Source organism: Bos javanicus, chromosome 16 (assembly GCF_032452875.1).
Source record: "Bos javanicus breed banteng chromosome 16, ARS-OSU_banteng_1.0, whole genome shotgun sequence".
NCBI classification, from domain to species: domain Eukaryota; kingdom Metazoa; phylum Chordata; class Mammalia; order Artiodactyla; family Bovidae; genus Bos; species Bos javanicus.
The window spans coordinates 1,772,173-1,792,040 of NC_083883.1; the positions used below are offsets into that span (position 1 = coordinate 1,772,173).

Consider the following 19,868-nt stretch of genomic DNA (forward strand, 5'->3'; position numbering starts at 1 on the left):
GCTTAACTCTTGCTCCCGAGGATTATAATCAAATTAGCTCACTCTGGCTTCAGATGAAGTTGTATCGTTTGTAACACGCTTGGCACAGAATTTCACAGAATTCATTATTATGTGTAATAATTATTACATATTATTATTATATGTAATAATATACATATTATTATATGTAAATAATATATTCAGCTCAATTAATATCAGTTGTGGTTATTTCTCTATTAGAAAATGATGATTTGTCCTAAAAGCACAAGGCTAGCCAAGCCTCCTGACTTACATAACAGTTGCTAAGCATCATGTTCTTAAAGGCTTTCAAGTAATGTGCATTGAGAGGTTGAACGAAAGAGCAGATGGGTTGTGCTGTGCTGTGCCAAGTTCTTTGTGAATCCTGTCCGATTCTTTGTGACCCTTTGGACTGTAGCCCGCCAAGCTCCTCTGTCCATGGGATTCTCCAGGTATGCATACTGGAGGGGGTTGCCATGATCTTCCTGATTCAGGAATGGAACTACGCTACTGACTGCTTAGTTTCCTCTTTAAGGCGCTTTGCAGTACTTGACTGCCCTCAGTTCTGCATGGTTGCCACTAGAGGGCAGGGGCACTTAAGACAATACCCTAGACCCACCAGTGCCAGAATTACTGGGTAGACAAGGGAAAATGGTTGAAGGAGAAAAATGTTAGAATGACTTGGTGGGGTTGGGGGAGTGCGATGGGGGTGGGGGGTGGGGGGGGCGATGAGGGGGCGGGGGGACTGGAAAGCAAAAGAGTTTTTTTCTTTATCTCTTGGGGACCAAACGGAAGGAAATGCGAAGCTAGTGAAATTGAAGTTAGATTTGAAGAAGAACTTCCAGAGCACAAAGTTTTCTGTAGAGATACAGGTGACTTACAAAAACAAAAAACCCTTAGCTACATCTGCCCAAGCAGAATAGATGAGAATGTGAGCTCCTCCAGTCTGAGGCCTATGTGATGGCAGTAGGTCCCCTTAAAGTAATCTTTCTCTGTGTTTGCCTTAAATGACTCCATTCTTGCACGTGCAATTGTAAAATAACTTTATTGGTTGGGTTAGCCACCACTCATGCTTTTCCTGTAATAAGGATCCTTTATAGAGGCATGATGGTGTCCACATGCAGATGCTTTCTGAAGAGCCCTGGGGCAAGGGGCAGCCTTGCCCCTCACATCAGAGCTTCTTGGTTGAAATGAGCTGGTTTGGCTTTTGTGGATTTGAGGTTCTGGAGCCAAGAACATAGTTCAAGGATCCCCTCTTCTTTCTTCAGGGAACTGCTTCAAAGCATACACGGTATCAGGGAAGCAACGGCATCCGTGCAGGGAGCTCTCCTCAAGCAGTCTCTGCCCATGGCTGCCCAGATGGCCCCATCCCAGTGGTACCCCACAAAGCAGGGGTTAGGTCCCCAGGCAGCACTACTTTCAGAAACGGGAAAGATTAATTGCTCTCCAGCCAAGCTATAAAGCAACAGCCAGCTTCAGTAACGAGGGTGGCAAGTCCAGGGCTGGTTGGAGTCTGTCTCTCCAATCAGGTTATTGACCTTCCTGCTTGCATAAGAGGACAAATTACCTCTCTCATACTTTGAGAGCCACATGGCCTCTGCCTTTGAAGATAAAAACTCAAGTAGGGAGCTGCTGGGAATGCAGAGAGTGCTGGGCAAGGATGACACTCCTGGGCTGCCTCCTCAGTTCAGCCAATTCAAGGTGTATTTGCCTCCACTATGGATGCTGGTAATACGCAACATCAGGTCGCTTTCCTTTTCTGAAGTCTGACCCACCTTCAGAGAACTGCCCAGTTGTTAAAATACAGCCCCACGCATTTAGCTAAGTCTGAGGTTGGCTGTCTCCTCCCACGTCAAGCCTGAAATATTGTCATCACACTGGTGACCTGTGGTGAAAAGGTGACTCTTGGTGTCCTTCCAGCCTCAGCCACCAGTGTGAGTTCTCTGCGCAGTCACTGGGCAGCTGTGCATACGCCTTGGCTTCTCCTGCCTCTACCTAAGATGTCTGTGGGGCATGGTTGAGTGGATGAGGTGGACTGAGGAGGCGGCAGTCGGGCAAGAGGTATATCTGAGAAGCAGCAACTGGGAGCCCAGAGTATCGGCATGACCAGCCCAGCATGCGGGGGAGCAGTCAGGTGCTGCCTTCAGAGTCAGACATTACTTCAAAAGCACAGTTATTCTATTGCTCAGGCAATGGTTCAGGACACTGGATCACTGTGAAGACCTTGAGGGTAATGAGATTTCGGGGACTGGGACTTCAGGGTTTATACCTTCTGCCAACCACTTCTGTCTTGGAAACGGACGTGTCATGTCCCTCAGCAGAAAGCTGCCTGTCCCCTGACTCCACCTAAAACTGCCTACAGGGAAGAAGACTAGAGAGAGAGCCCATGGACCTCTGTCACACGGTCTGTCCCAGACCTTCCATCAAAAGCCAAACCAAACCATCAAGCCAAATGCAAAGAGGCGTGGGGGCATGGCCCTGCACCCAGTGGCGCTCAGATCTCGATGAGGCTAGCCAGGCGCAGGCAGAGGGGCGCGTCAGCGGGCATGGCGCTGCGCTTGATCTCGTTGCCGTCCAGGCGCAGCACCTGCAGCTTGGAGAAGTTCATGACATCCACCACGGTGCAGAAGCTGCTGATGGAGAACTCTGTGGGGACAAGAGGGGCGGGGATGGGGAGAGCCCAGATCAGGGTCCTGGGACCGCAGGAAAGCCCCATGGTGTCTGTGAAGCTTCTAAGAGGAAGGGAGAGCTTGGCTGGGTGGGGCAGGAGCTTCCCAGGATCGGAGTCAAACTTGCACCCGTTGGGGAGCAGAGCCAGGGATAGAGTGAGGTCCCCGCCTGCATAGCTCAACCTCCTTACCCACGTCCCCCATGCCCCAAAACCCTGGAAGGTCCCTCCTGGCAGGCCTTGGTCTTTTCCCCTCTGCAGGCAGCAGGTGGCAGCAGAAGGTAGTCAAAGAGGAACCCTAGCAGCTTTGAAGTTCTCCCTTGATTGTGTTTGAAGAGGAGGGCGTTTCCCAATTGCTTTGAGAAGGAAGACTGGGTAGGTGGAAGGACTTAAATCTTGAATATTCCCTAACAGTTTGCAGATAGAGAAAGTGGAAAGAAATTAAAGAGAGAAAACTTGGACTGAGAAACAAGTGCCTCTGAGTGCAGAGCTTTGAGGGGGTTGTCCCATGTACATTCTGAGTACAAAGGAGTGATCTCCGCCCTGAGGTTTAAGGAGATAGATGAACAGAGCTGCCACGGAGCTCAAAAGTCAAATAATTTCCTTGCCTCTTGCATTTAATATGATTAGTTTACTCTCCATTTTTGTAATCTCAAAAGAAGTTTGAAGATTCTCCCCCAACCCTCCAAGTCCTGTAATCCTAATAGATACAATCGTTCTGTTTGGTTTAAACACAAATCCTTCAGCTACCACTCACCCGGTTCTCCCTCTGCTTGTTCTCTTGGACAAATCAACTACCTCTGTCTCTATCCTACTGGGTCAGGAACTTGAAGGATTAAAACAAGAGCTCAGCTAGAACTCCAGCCTGCGTGCGTGCTAAGTTGCTTCAGTCATGTCTGACTCTGCAACTCCATGGTCCCACCAGGCTCCTCTGTCTGTGGGATTCTCCAGGCAAGAATGTTGGAGTGGGTTGCCATACCCTCCTCCAGGGGATCTTCCCACCCCAGGGATTGAACCCACATCTCTTATGTCTCCAGTATTAGCAGGCAGATTCTTTACCACTAGCACCACCAGGGAAGCCCCAGAACTCCAGCAGGGACAGCAAAAGTTTCCACCGAAAAGCTGCTGGCACCCTAGAGGCTGCCTTCAATATGGTATGTGAGAGCATCAGAAAGATGGCTCGGTTCCAAAGGGACCTTGGGTAAGGTTATTGTCAGGACTTGGTAGGCTGCATCTGGAGGGCTGTAACACTTAGGCAGACTCAGAGCTTGGCTTGCTTTTGCTTCCACCAGAGGCATTCCTCTGCTTGCCACAGTGGTCAGGAGCTGTGTGTCAGCCTGGAGCTGGGCAGGAGGAGTGGGAGGAAGGCTTTCCTGATTCTCTTCCTGGGGTAACTCTCAAAGGCATTGTGGTTACGGGTATGGAAAGTAAGTTCTCTATGGAGAGCTCAGATAGATGAAGCAATTGTTTTTGAAATTAGCACTAGCGATTGTTCTCAGTCTCTGTTAAGAACTGACCAAGAGGAGATGGGGTAAGTCTGCAGCCAATTAACATGTGCTACAAATGTAAGACAGAAAAACCAAAGAATAATGAAAATAATGGGAAATATCCTTCTTTAGAGAACACTCGGGGAGGGTTGGGTGGAGACCCGGAATGCTTTTGGATGTTCCCTTTCTGGTCCCAGGCAACAGATCAAGTGACGTCTGAGTGGACAGGTTGCGGCAGAGTCGAGGCTGAGTCAAGTCTGGGTCTATGGTGTCTGCATGAAACGGGCAGAGTGGGTTGGGCTGGAGAGAAAAACGAAGTGGCCTGGCTTGAATATCACTTCCAGCTATATTGGGCGACTGCACTTAGAGGTTCCACAATGGATTCTCTACACCAGCCTGGGGCCTTCAGACTGTCTGCTGAAGTCCTGGCTCCCAACTGTGCAAGTATAAATATGGGGCATATTTAGGAGTTGCTCAACACTCAGCATATATAGATTCTATCCACACGTTGAGCACTGTGAGCCCCCGTGTTAGTCCTCTCTAAGTTCGTAAATAGGACAGGGGCTTCTGCTTGGAGATGCTGGAGGACACTTTCCATCCCAGATTAAATTTTGACATAAGTTTTTCCAAATTCCTCCTGGTGTACTGGCCCTGTTCCACTGGATCCCAGAGCTACTGAATAACATTCTGAGCTGTGTTTCTTGCTGTTGCCAGGCTGGAAAAACTGAGGGAGGCACTAGTGGAAGAAAGAAACAGGGAGGGAGAGAGCCAGGCTTAATTCCCCTGCATTCAGCTCCTGTCTTTTTAGCTCTCTTCTCAAAGGGTTGCTTCAATCCTACCTTCATTACCCACCCCCGCTCTGGGTCCCCTGCAGGGAGACCTCCTTCACATTTGCCCAGATGAGTGGCTGAGCTTGGGGAACTCACTTTCCTGCTGGTGGTCTGAATCAGAGATGTACTCCTTCCTTTCTCAGACAGAGAAGCCCGGCTCTCAGTCCTCTGATGTTAAAGGCAGAGGCTATATTACATGATCTGGGTGACCTGAAGAGATTGCTTTTCCTTCTCTGTGTCTCAGTTTCCCCATCTTTGCAATGCAAAAGATAAAATAAAACTTTATCTGGCAACGTCAAAGTGGCAATGAGGGGAAAAGTTTATAAATATAGTTACTGTGTGTTGAAAAGCAAGTGCTTTTTCAGTTATGTGCCAGGTCCCAAATCAAAGCCTTCAATGTACTAATCCACTAATTAAGAAAAATAAGGTGTTGGTGTTATTTACCCCCCAAAAAAGGACTAAGAGGGAGACAACCAGATACAGGAGCTTTGGCTTAAACTGCACAAGAAGGGATTTGGGGTAGACACTGAACATTTTTAGGTTTGACTAAGGAAAAACTTTCTTGCAAGACCTTAGGACGCTTAACTAATGTGATTTTATCTTTGGCAGAGCTTTTGGAAGAAGTGAACCACCTTATATTTAAAGGACATATGTGGTTCTGCAAGAAGGCAGAGTGACAAGATGCTGTGATGGAGTCTTTTCCACCCCAAGATTCACTGGTTATACAGTTCGGCAGTAACTATTGGCTTCTCTCCATTGACAGCTGCTCTTCTGTCACATTTTCAAGGTCAAACTCTGGTAAATCACAGCATACTATATGACATTTCTGTTATGACACTCCGCCTGGATTCAGAGTGGGTAGCAGGTAAGTAGTGGTGACTTCTGGGTGGGTTGATAGACAGCTACAAGTAAATGTCAAAGCTTCTACATCACGAAACATATGAGAGATTAGAGAACGCTGCCTTGGGAATAGGAAGACCTTCCCCAAAGAAAGAGAGACTTTAAATACAGAACAGTTTTCGGTGTACATGATGGTGTCTTGCACTTCAAAGTAGAGAACCAGACACCTTTTCAGCTTGCCCACCCATGGTCCACCTCTGGGACCGGTACCTCTCTCACTCGGGGGGCTGTCTGGCTTGTTAACATCTTGCCAAGTGAGTGATCTGTTCTGTGAGCACAGGGAGAGAGAAGGATCCATGGAGAGGTTGTGGCCTCAGTCCTATCTGTGCTTTGATGCTGCGACGGTGCTGTTTGCTCTCAGCAGGCTTTACTTCAAAGCCCTCTGCCAATGGCCATTAATGAGTCCTTCCTCCCTCAGGGAGAGAGGTACTTTGCTGCAGAGGAGGAGAAGTAAATGCTGGCTCAGCACTTTCCAGCTGGGCTGAGACGTCAGAGGCTCTGGTGCAGTGTAAGCACATTCCGAACACAAGACCCAGAGAGGGACCGAAAGGCACCTGGACAGTCCAGTCGGAAATGGAGACTTTGGTTCTTGCGGACAGACAGGCCATCCGTGGGCCTTGTGGGGAGTGTTGGGGAGGCCTTGTGCTTGCTCGCCACTGCAGGGTTTGGCAGGGGTCAAGCTCGTGTCACCCAGGGAGCCCTCTGCCCTGCCACCAGGGGCTCCTCATGCTCCCGGAGAGCCAGCCAGAGCAAGTGCCGCACGCAGCTCTGAGAGGCTGCAAATTCCCATCCACCGGCTGCATGTTTAAAACACAAGCACCCAAGCATAAGACTGGGCTGATCGGGGGGAAACAGAGAGCTCGTCCTCTCTGGAGTCAATGAGAAAGTACAGATACCATGGTTTCTTAGCAGCCCACTTTCCTCCTCAACTTAAATGCCCCTGTCTATGAATCACCCCCTCCCAAACCTCTCCAAACTCATTTCTCACAGCTTGGCACGTGACCCCTTCCTGTGAGACACGGGAATCTCCTAGCCGTCCCCTCAAAGTGACTTGGTAAATGACCGGTCCCTTTGTGGCGATGGCGCCTCTAAGGATGGCTCGGTCCTATGTTCCTCCAGCCCATACCCATTTATCTCTCAGGACCTAAATTTAGACTTACCTCTTCTGAGAATTCTTCTTCCATACCAACCCACTCCCCAGTGACTTTTCCTAGCACTGCCATGCAGTCTAAGAGTATGCCACAATTTACCACTTTGTACGGGGATGTGGCAGGGTTCTCAACTTGCTTCATCAATATTCTTTGGTTCTCCTACTTCTAATTCTTCTGTGTTGCCCCCAGCACTCAGGATCAGATCTTTCCAATGCAACAGACAGCACTCCCCACTCCCCTTTGCCAGCGTCTCACCATTGATCCTATTGCCTTGGAGGTAGAGGTTCTCCAGGTTGGTGCTGACTGGGGGGATCTTCTGCAGCTGGTTGTAGGAGAGGTCGAGCTCAAGGAGGCTGCTGGAATTGAAGGTATTTGAGGCCAGGCCATTGTTGGTGAGGCTGTTGTGGGATAGCCGCACATACAGCAGCTTGGGTGACCCCCGGAAGTAGCTGTCGGGGACTGAGAAGACGTTGTTGTGCTCCAGGTACAGCTGCTCAAGGGCTGAGGGCAGTCCATCAGGTACCTTCCTAAGGTGGTTGTAGCTCAGGTCCAGCAAGATCAACGATCGGAGGCCTTTCATAGAACTGCCCACTTCCTGGATCTCGTTGTGATGAAGGTACAAGGCTGTGAGGTTCTCCAGCCCCTCCAGCGCATTGTTGGGGACCCTTGAGATCTGGTTGTGGTCAAGATGGAGCTCTCTCAGGGACCGAGGCAGTGGGCTGGGTATCCGGGTCAGGTTGTTGTGGTCCAGATACAGCCTCTCCAGGTGCCTCAGCTTGGAGAAAACCTTCTTGCCCACCTTATCACTGGTGATCTGGTTGCCATGGAGAGCAATCCAGAGCAGCCCAGTGGCATTGTCGAAGACACCCTCCTGGATGGAAGAGATCTGGTTGTTCTGGAAGTAGACGTATTTCATGCGGGAGGGGACGAAGGGCAGGTACTTGAGATTGCGATTGTCGCAGTACATGGCTGTGGGGAAGTTGGGGGGACAGTCGCACTCCTGGGGGCAGTCTCGGGGCTCTGGTTGGGGTGGAGAGCCGTAAGCATAAGCTGGACCTTCTTCTCCCCCGTAGGGGTAAGGCTCATAAGGCTCATAGGGGTAAGGGTCATAGGGATCGTCGTAGGTGGACTGCTGGTTGCGGAGGAATTGAAACCACCAGTGAGGGTCTTCCTCGTATTGGGCCCAGGAGAGGGAGCATAGCCCTGCCAGCAGCAGGATGGACGCCCACTGCATTTTGTGTTTCTGCAAGAAGGGAGAGAAAATAGAGGAATCAGGTGTGAAGGAGACTCCAGGGAGTCAGAGAGGCAGAAGAGGTGAGCCTTGGGCTTTGAGCTCTGCAGACCTGACCTTCAGCAGAAAGCAGCTCCGAGCAGAGTCCTTGCTCCGCCTCCTCTGGGCCTGTCCCAGCACTGCCTCTACGTGCTGGTCCGGATGAGCCTTGGCTCCCTGGGGGAGCTAGGTGCACTTCCCTCTGCTCGAAGAGTCACAGAAACAGAGCCTTTGAGATCAGAAGGAGCTTGAATGGAGGTATTGCTTTTCTTTTTTTCTTCAGAGAGCAGGCCCATAGGCGCCTCTAGCAACCTGAAGGTACTGTTAGGGAAGCGAGAAAGCCCACAGCAACTTCCATGGGAGTGGGGGTGGTGGTGGGTTCTATTTGGGCCTGAATTTACATCCAGTTTGAACTCCCCAGGGAATAATGTTTGCCAAGAGTCCAAGGAAAAAACCCTCTGGCTCTTTCCATATCTCTGGGAAACACCCAGCAGTGGCTTGAGGTCTCAAAGGGGAAGATCTGCACTACTTGGGAAGTTCTGGTTTTGAGTCTTTGGGGGTGTGGTCCCCTGCAGCCATCACAAGACTTGGGCTTGTGGTACCAACATGTGTAACAGTGCCAGAACCTGTAACAGTCTACTGGTGGGGAAACTCTCTGGTTGGCAGTTTGTGGCTATACTTGCAACTTGGCTGGCAAGGGCCATCATACAGCAGTTACAGATTCTCTTCAGAGGGGCTGTGGCCCCCAGTGTGGCCCTTGTGTTCTAGAAGGGGTATTGAGAGCATGAAGTCTTAGTGCCCTGGGCTGTCTTCCATGGCATCTAGTAAAGTGTTAGTACTTCTCACGCTCCGCCATGGACATTATGCCAGAGCCAGCTGAGGCCAAGAGAGATAACAAGGAACATCAAACAATGGAACAGGAATTGAAGACTCTTGAGTGTTCCCAGGGGAACATGACTTTAGAATGGGATTCTGGCGTCCTGCTCTCCCATCCGAAGCCCTTGGTGATGACCTCTGGGTTACCAGTCTCTGTAGCCAGGCCCCACATTGCCTGGCAGCTCACTGCTTTTGAGCTTGTGTGCTAGTGAGACGAAAGCAGGTGAGGCTTGGAGAGAAGTGTGAGTCTGATGTCCCCTGAGGGGGAAGCTGAAGGCGTGGAAGAGGAGGGTGGCCTGTCCGGCTGGATGTCTTACTCTGGATACCGACAGCCAGAGCACCGCACAGCCCTTACGAGCAATGAGCACCTTCCAGAGGGGTGAGTGTCACCCCTGGGTAGAGAAACTTTAGAACCTTTCTTGGTCTGGGCATAGTCACATATGCTGTTCACGGTGCTGTTGGCCCTTGCTGGGGACAAGAGAAAGAAAGGACTCTAAAAGCCAACGTCGAAGCCCATGAGCTGATGAGAAGGCCCCTGGGGGTAACAGTCAGTCTGATCCCTTTCTGGCCACCGTCTCCCTCAGACCTCTCTGTCCGCTGCGAGCAAGTCCCTCGGGCCTGCTTCATCCCAGTAGCCCACGGGCTCCAGGAAAGAGGTGCCTCACTCATCTTCAGCAGCCTCAGACAAAGAGCCCACAGTGTTCCTGGGGAGCCTCCCCAGCCGCCCACTGCCTGGGCACGCTGGCTGGACCCTGGCACTGCCCAGGAGAAAACGGATAGAGTGGCCCACTGCCAGCAGCACATTTTTCCATGCTCAGCTCTGGGCTGCTGCAGGCCCAGGATGGCTGTCTGGAGGTTGGCACAGTGAGCCTCTGTGTCCATTTCTCCTTCCAAACTAGGCACCTTGGCAGGCAAGAGCAGCCCTCCTCTTCAAGCCTTCCAGGGCTGTGCATCCTGCGCCCTCGACTCTCTTTCGGTGTCATGACTGCTGAAAGGGGTTGTTGGGGACCTTGTGCCTCTCTTTACCCCTTCCCTATCTCTTAGCAATGTTGCTCCAGGCTTTATATTCTTAAATCCTCTCCGCCTCACCCCCAATGCTAGAGACATTCCTGTGCTCCAAGTTTTGTGAGGTGGAAAGCTTCTAGGACTGGTACTTTCTGAGTTGGGGGGAGCTTACTCAGGAGTTACTGCTGTTCTTTCATTTTCCATTCTAGAGAAGCATGTCTCCTTCCTATCAGAGTCCAGGGTGTCAAACCAAAAGCTGCTTTGTAACCTGAATTAGGTCCCCATTTCACAGTTCCTTGGACCTGGTCAACTCTCAACACTTCTGTGTGTTTTTTCCCTTTCACCCCAACAACATACAAGCACACACACACACACACACACACACACTACACAAAATTCCCTCTCCCCTCATATAAGAGTGTTTAGGTGCCTCAGCCCCTCTGAAGAGACTGCAGGGCACAAATCTAGGATGGTGGACTTTCTGAGTAGTAGTGGGGCAGAGCTGGCTTCCCCAGATACCTGGCACTTCACTTTTTCACACCTGAAAGCTGAAGGTTCCCCAGCAGTCAGAAAGGAACTGTCGGACAAAGGTGGCATGTGGGAACTCCCTCCTCCAGCTCCCTTTCCCTGCTCTAGCATCCTGGGACGTGGTCCAGATGGGGAAGAAAGAATTGTTCCTTCTGCCCTGGGCCCTGTCCCCTCTCCCCAGCCTCTTTCCTTTGTTCCTTTAATGGAACTACCAGGGACAAAATCTGAAGGAAAATGACAGACTTACCTTGAAGTTGAATCTTTCAGAGAGTGACCACGTCCCTCTGTCTGGCCTCCTTGGTTGGAGAGCGTGTGAGCAGGAGAGGAGTGACTGTGTCTACTGAGAGTGTGCGCGCCTGTGCCAGGCCAGGGCCCGCCCCCAAATTCCTAATCAGACGTCGTGAAGAGAGAGGTTGAGGAGCCCAGATCCTGGCTTTCTCAGCGCTGCTGCAGAGGCGGAGCTCACACTCAACCGCTCAAAATTGCTATAAAAACCACCTTCTTTCCACTCACTTATCTTCCCTGAAACATTGGCAGCTTGGGGTCTCTTTCTGCTGAATGAGTTAGTGGCGCTCTGGAGGTTATTTGTACAGTCTCTTACAAAGGCCTGGATTTCTCGTTAAACCCATAGGGCAGATGCAGGGATAGGGAGGGCCAGGATTTGCCAAGAGGCATCTTAACTCTTTCAACAACCCAGGGTCCCACTGGAGAGCGAGTGCTCAACTTTCTGGGCTCCAGCACCCTCTGTGGGCAAGTGGTTAGGCTGATGGACAATGGAGAGGATACAGGGTAGCTGGCGTTGGCTCCAATTCCATCCCTGACCAGTGTAGACATGTCTGGGCTATAGGATTTCTCTCTCCCCACTGGGATAAAAGGGTAGAAAGGGACTCTCATATTTGTTAGTCATTTACTGTGCACTAGGGCTTCCTTCATATCTCAGTTGGTAAAGAATCTGCCTGCAATGCAGGAGACCCCAGTTTGATTCCTGGGTTGGGGAGATCCCCTGGAAAAGGGATAGGCTACCCACTCCATTATTCTTGGGCTTCCCTTGTGGCTCAGCTGGTAAAGAATCCACCTGCAATGGGGGAGACCTGGGTTCGATCCTTGTGTCGGGAAGATCCCCTGGAGAAAGGAAAGGCTACCCACTCCAGTATTCTGGCCTGGAGAACTCCATGGACTGTATAGTCCACGGGGTCGCAAAGAGTCAGACACGACTGAGTGACTTTCACTTTCACTTTACTATGCACTAGCATCATGCACACCCACCTAATCTCATGATGACCCTCAGGTTAACACTACCTTGTGAGTTGTAGTAAGGTCTCTATGAGGTAGTTTGTGTGAGGTCCCTGGCCCAGGACACAGCTGATGTTCACGCAGTCTGTGGTAGAGATAATTGCTGTTATTACCCATTTTACAGATGTCGAGACTCTGAGCAAGGGGAGGATGAGGTCATAGAAGCAGGCAGGAACTAGACCATGAAAGGACTTTTAGGCCATGGAATGGATTTAACTTTTATTCTGAATGTATTTTAAAAACTTGTTTTAGGGAGACAAAGTGAAAAGATCTGACCTACATTTTAAAAAGTCCATGGGAGAGACAGCTGTGCAGTGAAAAGGAGGAAAGTGTGGAAGCAGGAGCTCTAGCTCTCCTCTGTTGAGAGATAACAGCCGATTGGGCCAGTGCCGTGAAAAAGGGAACTATGTATGTTTAGACAAGTTGAAAAGTCTTGAAGATGGACCAGAGAAGGAGTTAGGGAAAGTGACGGATGAGTCCTTGATTTTGAGTTTGAGCAACTGGGTGGGTGGTAGCACCATTTCCTGACATTAGAAAGATGGGGAGGGACAGAGCCTAAGTTAGAGACGCCTGTTAGGCATTCCAGTGCAGATGCATGCAGGCAGTTAGATATATCAGGATAAATTGGAAGGTCAGGTACTGGAAGAATCTGGATTTCCTAGAATCTCAGTAGCTTAGATGAACCCATGCATCTGAAATGTTCATTCTTCAACTAATTGCTTCCTGCTAACATCCAAGGAACACCCCTTAAAATTTTTTTGTTTTAACTGTGGTAAATTACACATAACATAAAATTTACTATCTTAACAATTTTCACAGTTCAGAAGTTAAGTATCGCTATACAACCAGTCTCCAGAACTTTTTCATCTTTCAAAACTTAACTTTATATTCACTAAACAAAAATGCCCCATTTCACCCTCCCCCAGCCCCTGGCAACCACCAGAGTAGAAAGAATTACTTTCTCTCCCTATGAATTTGACTACTCTACATGACTCATACAAATGGAATCATACAATATTTATCTTTCTGAGACTGGCTTATTTCACTTAGCATAATGCCTTCAAAGTTCATCCATGTTGTAGCGGGTGTCAGAATTTCCTTCCTTTTAAAGATTGAATAATACTCTATCATATGTATATACTATATTTTGCTTATCCATTTATCTTTCAATGTACATTTGAGTTGCTTACACTTAGCTATGGCAAATAATGCTGTTATGAACATTGGTGTACAAATATCTCTTTGAGATCCTACTTCTAATTACTTTTTTCTTATATGTCCAGAAATGGAGTTGTTGGATGGTATGGTAATCTGTTTGTATCTTTTTTAAGGAACTTCCATATTGTTTTCTAAAGTGTAGTCATACCATTTTACATTTCCATCAACAATAAACAAGGGTTTGAATTTGAAACACTCACTCCTGTTTTTTTAAAAAATACTAATTGAGAAAGCCTCAGATTTGAAGAATTTAGAATTTGAATTTTAAACAATGGAACTTTCAGTTGCTCCAATAGGTTTTGAACTGTTGACATAATATGAAAACTCCTTGTTAGGGACCCAATCTCCTCAGAAATTTCAAAGTTTTTAAAAAGATTAAATATAATGAATGGGCCTTTGCTTACTACCTACTATAAACTAGAGGGTTTACGGATGTTATCTCATTAGTAATCACAGTAGATACTTTGTGTTGAAAATAGAGGATCGCAGGTATACAGTGATTAGATTGTAAAACAAGGATTTGAACCTTGACCTACATGACGCCAAAGACCGAACGCTTTCTTACAACACAAGGCCAGAGGACCAGTAGAGGGGGTGGTGACCTCCTTATTGTCAGGGTTAAACTCAATTAATATGGAGTCCAACTAATTGCAGTGGCCCAATCTGCTTGAATCTGTGGCAGGGGATTGTAAGGATGAGAGGGGTCTGGGATACCAGGTTTTGTTTCCTGACTCCAGACATATTTCATTTCAGTTTAATACATGTAAGCATCTACTCTATGCCTGGCATGCTTTTAAGAGCTGGAAACACAAAGAAGTTTTGATAGACTGCCTGCTCAAAATAAAGCAGATGTATAAGCAGCAAGGGATTCCCAGGTAGCTCAGTGGTAAAGAATCTGCCTGCCAGTGCAGAAGCTGCAAAAGACTTGAGTTTGATCCCTGGGTTGGGAAGATACCGTGGAGAAGGAAATGGCAACCTACTCCAGTATTCTTGCTGGGAAAATCCCATGGATGGTCTGTGGGGTGGCAATGAGTTGGACACGACTGAGCAACTGAGCACACATAAAGAGCAAAATCTGGTTTCATGAGTGAAGCAGAGTGGCCTTAATGTTAAGGTGGTTATAAATAATGCACAGATAACTTTCTCATCATTTTTGAATCCAGAAAGCAATCACTTTACAATGGAAAACACTAGTTTTAGCAACTGGACATAAGAGACACTTCGTAGCTAGATCTAGATAGCCTGGACAAATCTACCCATTAGGTACAGATGTTAACTTTTTCAAATTCTAGCATACTTAAATGTGGTGGTGTTGCACTGAATTAATTCTCACAACCACACAGGATTATGAGAGACAGCGCAGGGAGAGCTCTCGAAAGAGCAACTCCCCGAGAAAACACTGAGTGCATATTCAATGAGAACTTATCTGGAATTTAGTAACAGAGCTCAGCAAAGCAATAGCAAGGCTTTGAAGATAAGGAAGTTTGTTCTGCATGCAGAGCAACATCTGCTGAGACTGACGCGTCAGCCACAGTATCTGTCTTAAGAGCATGAGAAAGAGTACGTAATGAAAGGGTGAGACAGGACAGTCTCCGGAAAACAGGGCCTTGAGAAAGCAACAACTTTTATATTCCCACACTTAATAATACTTGACAATGGAAGTCAGTAGAGTCTAGGGGCCAAACATTGATTGGGATTTTTTCCAACTAAGATCTACCAAAAAACACAGTATCCCCAGGTGGGATTTTCACTAGGTCTTTAGTCATCTGTTCTGTTGCAAGGTAGGCTGGGGAGAAAGGAAGGAGGGAGGAGATGAGCAAGACCAGGTCAAGAGGAGAGTTTCAGGGAACCATTCACTGTTCACAAATTCCTTTATCAATGACTTCTAGCCTCCATTTTGACTACTGCCTCTCAATCTGCCTGGTTCTGCATCTAGGCCCTCAGAACTCGGTTTCAATATGGGACACCAAATAAGGGATCCTGATGCCTGCAGATTGCCAAAGGAATCAGCACGTGAAGGAAGTTCATCTGGGACACTGGTGCTTTCTGAGAGCTGTCAAGCCAGCAGCACTACCCAGTTACTGGACGACAAACAAGCTAAAGAGACTATTACTCACTTCTGTAAACCCTATCCCCAGCTGGGCATATAGTGCTTGGCACTTAGTAGGTAATCAGTAAAGGGTTATAAACTGAACTGTATTTTTGGCTGTCTACGGAGTTTGCCTATCCTCAGAACCCAGTGTTTGGTGGAATAACCACCAACCAGGCCAGGAAAACCCTTAGGCCTTCAGGTCAGTTATATTTTCCAGGGGCTCATGTCGTTGCTATTTCCTCCCCACCCAGAAAAAGTGCAGGTTAAGCCACAACCACTGGGCGAAACTAATTGCCTTTGATGTTTGGGCCCACTCCGTCTAGAAGGGCTGAAGTGCCTTCTGATTCAGATTCCTCTCAGCAAAGAGACATACGTGCCTCTGGCTGCCAAACCCTTCCTCTTCAACCTTCACAGGACCCAAAAGTCGTTGTTTTTATAACACCACTTCTGATCCCAAACAACCAAGGAATGAAGGGTAAGACTGGAAATCCACCCAAACCAATTATTGAGTTGGATATAAAGAGGTCAGTAGAGATGATCATCGTCCTGCATTACCAGCCAGGACCCGCTGCTCGCCCATTCTGAAAACTCTTGATGCCAGAGAGGGATTGTTTACTAGTCTGAGGTTTTGATGGAAAGTCCTGGTTATATGGGTACCCAAAAATGCTCTCCCAGAGTTTCTAAGGGAGATGTTTTGCCTTATTCCCTTGGCATTGAGTGCTTGTTCTAAGTTCTCCCCATGGATAGTCTAGAGGAGACAAAGATGTTGGAGTGGGCGGGGAGGCTTGTTTTCTTTCAGATGCAAGAAGGAAAAGATCTCAAGTTCCAAGTTCTGGGAAATGCATTGAGGGCTTTGGAATTTCCTTCTAATAAGTTCTTTAAAAATAAGACAGAGAACAACCTTTATTATTGAATGGATAGCATCTCTTGTTTTTACTACGTATTTTTTGCACACTTGTCTTTATTCACATGATGATGACATACATGATGGATTCCAGAAAATCAGCTTCTGGAAAGTATAAGTGTATTTAAGTCAGGAAAGGGAGGATGGTTCAGAGAGTGAAACCTAATTGAGGAAGGAGACAGTGAAATTTGAAGCCTAGAGGTTTTGGTCTGTCAGTAACTAAGTTTGTGACATCCATCTTTGTTATGCAAATGAGCTAATGGTGCGTCTCAGACTGTGCCTGGGGCTGTTGGAGAGAACAGGTGTAGGACAGACCAGTTCCCAGGATGCTGGTATCTGCTACCATGTGACCTGGCTGTAGGTGAGACCAGGTCTGGATATTAGCTCTAAAATACCACCTACCATTTCTGAATTCTCATCACAACCTATGAGATAGGAATTTTTATATCTTATTTTTACAGATGAGGAAACCAAAGTTCAGGAAGGCTAATTTTTTCAAGATTATATACCAATTAAAAGTGGCAAAGCTGGGGTTTTAAACTTAAGCCTGTCCACCTCTTGAGTCTGAGTTTCTAACCACTGTGCTATATAGAATCTCCAGAGTAAAGGAAAAAGCATGGGTTGAGAACACAGATATAATTTCAAATTCCAGCTCTGCCACTTATTAAAGTGAAGTCTCCGTGACTTTGAGCATTGCTTAAGCATCAGTGAGATTCGGAGTTCTCGTTTGTAAAGTGAGGGCAGTAACCCGAAACTCGTGAACCGTTGGGAGGACTAAATGTACAGGACATAGGCTCCTAGTAGGGAGCCTGCCACCTGCACGTGGCCCTTCAGTAAATGGTGGCACCCTTTGATGTTTAGTAGATTGCAAGCGCCCTGAGGAAGGAGGCAATGTTGTTGTGCCTCCTTTAGCACAGTGCTTGGCTAAGTGCCTGGTGTGTCTTAGGCCTTTTCTAAACCTTGTGAATAAATGAGTGATGAGGAAGCTGTATTTTACTAAAGGGTAGTAAACATACTCGTATGACCTCCCTGGTGGCTCAGAGGTTAAAGCGTCTGCCTCTAATGCGGGAGACCTGGGTTCAGTCCCTGTGTCGGGAAGATCCCCTGGAGAAGGAAATGGCAACCCACTCCAGTATTCTTGCCTGGAGAATCCCATGGACAGAGGAGCCTGGTGGGCTACAGTCCACGGGGTCGCAAAGAGTCGACACGACTGAGCGACTTAACTAACTAAGTAAAACATACTTTGGTAACTTAAACCAATCAGACAGAAGTTAGCCAAGGATAGAGGTAGGAATTTTAGGGCTGGGATTATTGATCTGCCCCAGGAAGAATAAGAGAGGTGACTATAATGTCAGTGTAGAAACCTCCACAGACATGTACAAATATCTTTAGGGGATCAGATCAGATCAGATCAGTCGCTCAGTCGTGTCCGACTCTTTGCGACCCCACGAATCGCAGCACGCCAGGCCTCCCTGTCCATCACCAACTCCCGGAGTTCACTCAGACTCACGTCCATCCAGTCAGTGATGCCATCCAGCCATCTCATCCTCTGCCATCCCCTTCTCCTCCTGCCCCCAATCCCTCCCAGCATCAGAGTCTTTTCCAGTGAGTCAACTCTTCGAATCAGGTGGCCAAAGTACTGGAGTTTCAGCTTTAGCATCATTCCTTCCAAAGAAATCCCAGGGCTGATCTCCTTCAGAATGGACTGGTTGGATCTCCTTGCAGTCCAAGGAACTCTCAAGAGTCTTCTCCAACACCACAGTTCAAAAGCATCAATTCTTCGGCGCTCAGCCTTCTTCACAGTCCAACTCTCACATCCATACATGACCACAGGGAAAACCATAGCCTTGACTAGACAAACCTTTGCTGGCAAAGTAATGTCTCTGCTTTTGAATATGCTATCTAGGTTGGTCATAACTTTTCTTCCAAGGAGTAAGCGTCTTTTAATTTCATGGCTGCAGTCACCATCTGTAGTGATTTTGGAGCCCAGAAAAATAAAGGGGATAGATAGGGGAAATATCTTATCCAGGGGTTCATGGAAAAGTCAGGATTCAAGAGCCATGTACAGAGCAGTCCAGAAAGGGAGATGCCTCAGCTCCTTCCCAGACAGGAGTGTAAGAGTCAGGTTTGGGTTGGGGAGAGAACACCACTAAACTGGTAGCACCACTCTGAATACCCTTGGGCTGGGGAGAGTGGCTAACTCCTACCTGGAGATGGACAAGGCTGAATTCTCAAATCAAGAACTAGAAACAAGTCCCGTGATTCCATCCAAAGGTCTCTGGACTTGGATCTAGTTCTATTAGGTCTGCAAAGACCAGAAATAATGATCCCTAGTACCACGTGAGATATCTAGGACTCTAGTTCACTCTATTCCCTGTAATAAAGCAATAGTTTAACAATTAAATAAAAAATAATTAAGAAAAATCCCTTAAAAACAAAAAGAGGAAGGGCAATATATTGTCATTATCTTGGAAAGGGCAGGTATTTTGAGTCAGACAGAATGTTTTTGAATCCTAGAATCTAGAGCATGCTGCTTAATTTCCTTGGTCTTCAGATTCTTCATCTATAGCATGAAATGTTAACACCTAGCTCTTGGGGTTGGAGAAGGCAATGGCACCCCACTCCGTACTCTTGTCTGGAAAATCCCATGGACCAAGGAGCCTGGCGGGCTGCTGTCTATGGGGTCGCACAGAGTCAGACACGACTGAAGCAACTTAGCAGCAGCAGCAGCAGCTCTTGGGGTAGTTTTTAAACAATTTTAAGTGTCTAGCACAGCACCTGGTACAGAGGAGATACTTAGAAAATGCCATTCCTTCCCTTCCCTTGGGTGTTTGTCCAGGAACTGGTTAAAAAGGAGGACCTATGTCTTAATCTATGGGAAGATCATTTAGTAGGATTGTAGTTGATGACAGCCTGGAAAGAAAACAGAGTAAACACTTGACACACAGAAAAAAACAGAACAAAGGCCTAAAGGATCTAGGATTCTGACAATACAGCCCTCAGTTTCAGAGAAGTGGTTCTCAGCCCCTACTGCCCGTGGGAGCCACTGGGTTGGCGTTGGAACAAACCCAGCTCCAGGTCCCATTCTAGGCAAATGAGGCAGAATTTCTGCTGATGGATCTGACATCTTTTTGTGAATTGACTGATGGTTTTAGTGTGTAACCAGGTTTGAGAGTGCTGTCTAGAGGCAGGCGGATGATCATGATGACTTTTAATGTAGATCATCCTAACATCTAGCTCCAAAAAGAAGGGCTTTTCAAATATATTTTTAAATGAAGTACCCAGAAAAGGAGAGAATAAATGTGTACTCTCCAGTGATCAAGGAACATAATCCAAAACAGCTCATTCAAACTGAAATCTCACATCTGATGTTAAAAAATCACCTGAAATTTGTTCCATAAAACATTCATGTTTATTTCAATAGAAATTACCCCTCAACAACAACAACAAAAAATTGCCTTCCCAGGTGGCACAGCGGTAAAGAATCCATCAGCCAATACAGGAGACTCAGGAGACACGGGTATGATCCCTGGGTTGGGAAGATCCCCTGGAGTAGGAAATGGCAATCGGCTCTGGTATTCTTGCCTGGAAAATTTCATGGACAGAGGAGGTTGGTGGGTTACAGTCCATGGAGTCGCAAAGAGTCAGA

General features: G+C 47.5%; 1 protein-coding gene and 1 long non-coding RNA gene across 2 annotated transcripts; one reads left to right on the forward strand and one right to left on the reverse strand.

Annotated features, from left to right (window-relative positions):
- Positions 1-1,023: 1,023 nt before the first annotated feature.
- FMOD (fibromodulin) lies at positions 1,024-8,267 on the reverse strand. The gene is made up of 2 exons (XM_061381879.1): positions 7,289-8,267; positions 1,024-2,643 (listed from the first exon to the last, which is right to left on the reverse strand). The coding sequence occupies exons 1-2, from the start codon at positions 8,265-8,267 to the stop codon at positions 2,492-2,494; spliced, it is 1,131 nt and encodes a 376-aa protein (XP_061237863.1). The 3' UTR covers positions 1,024-2,491.
- Positions 8,268-8,471: 204 nt separating this feature from the next.
- LOC133227447 (uncharacterized) lies at positions 8,472-15,422 on the forward strand. The gene is made up of 2 exons (XR_009729825.1): positions 8,472-8,561; positions 15,160-15,422. It is a non-coding gene; the product is annotated as an uncharacterized LOC133227447 (long non-coding RNA).
- The last annotated feature ends 4,446 nt before the right edge of the window (positions 15,423-19,868 follow it).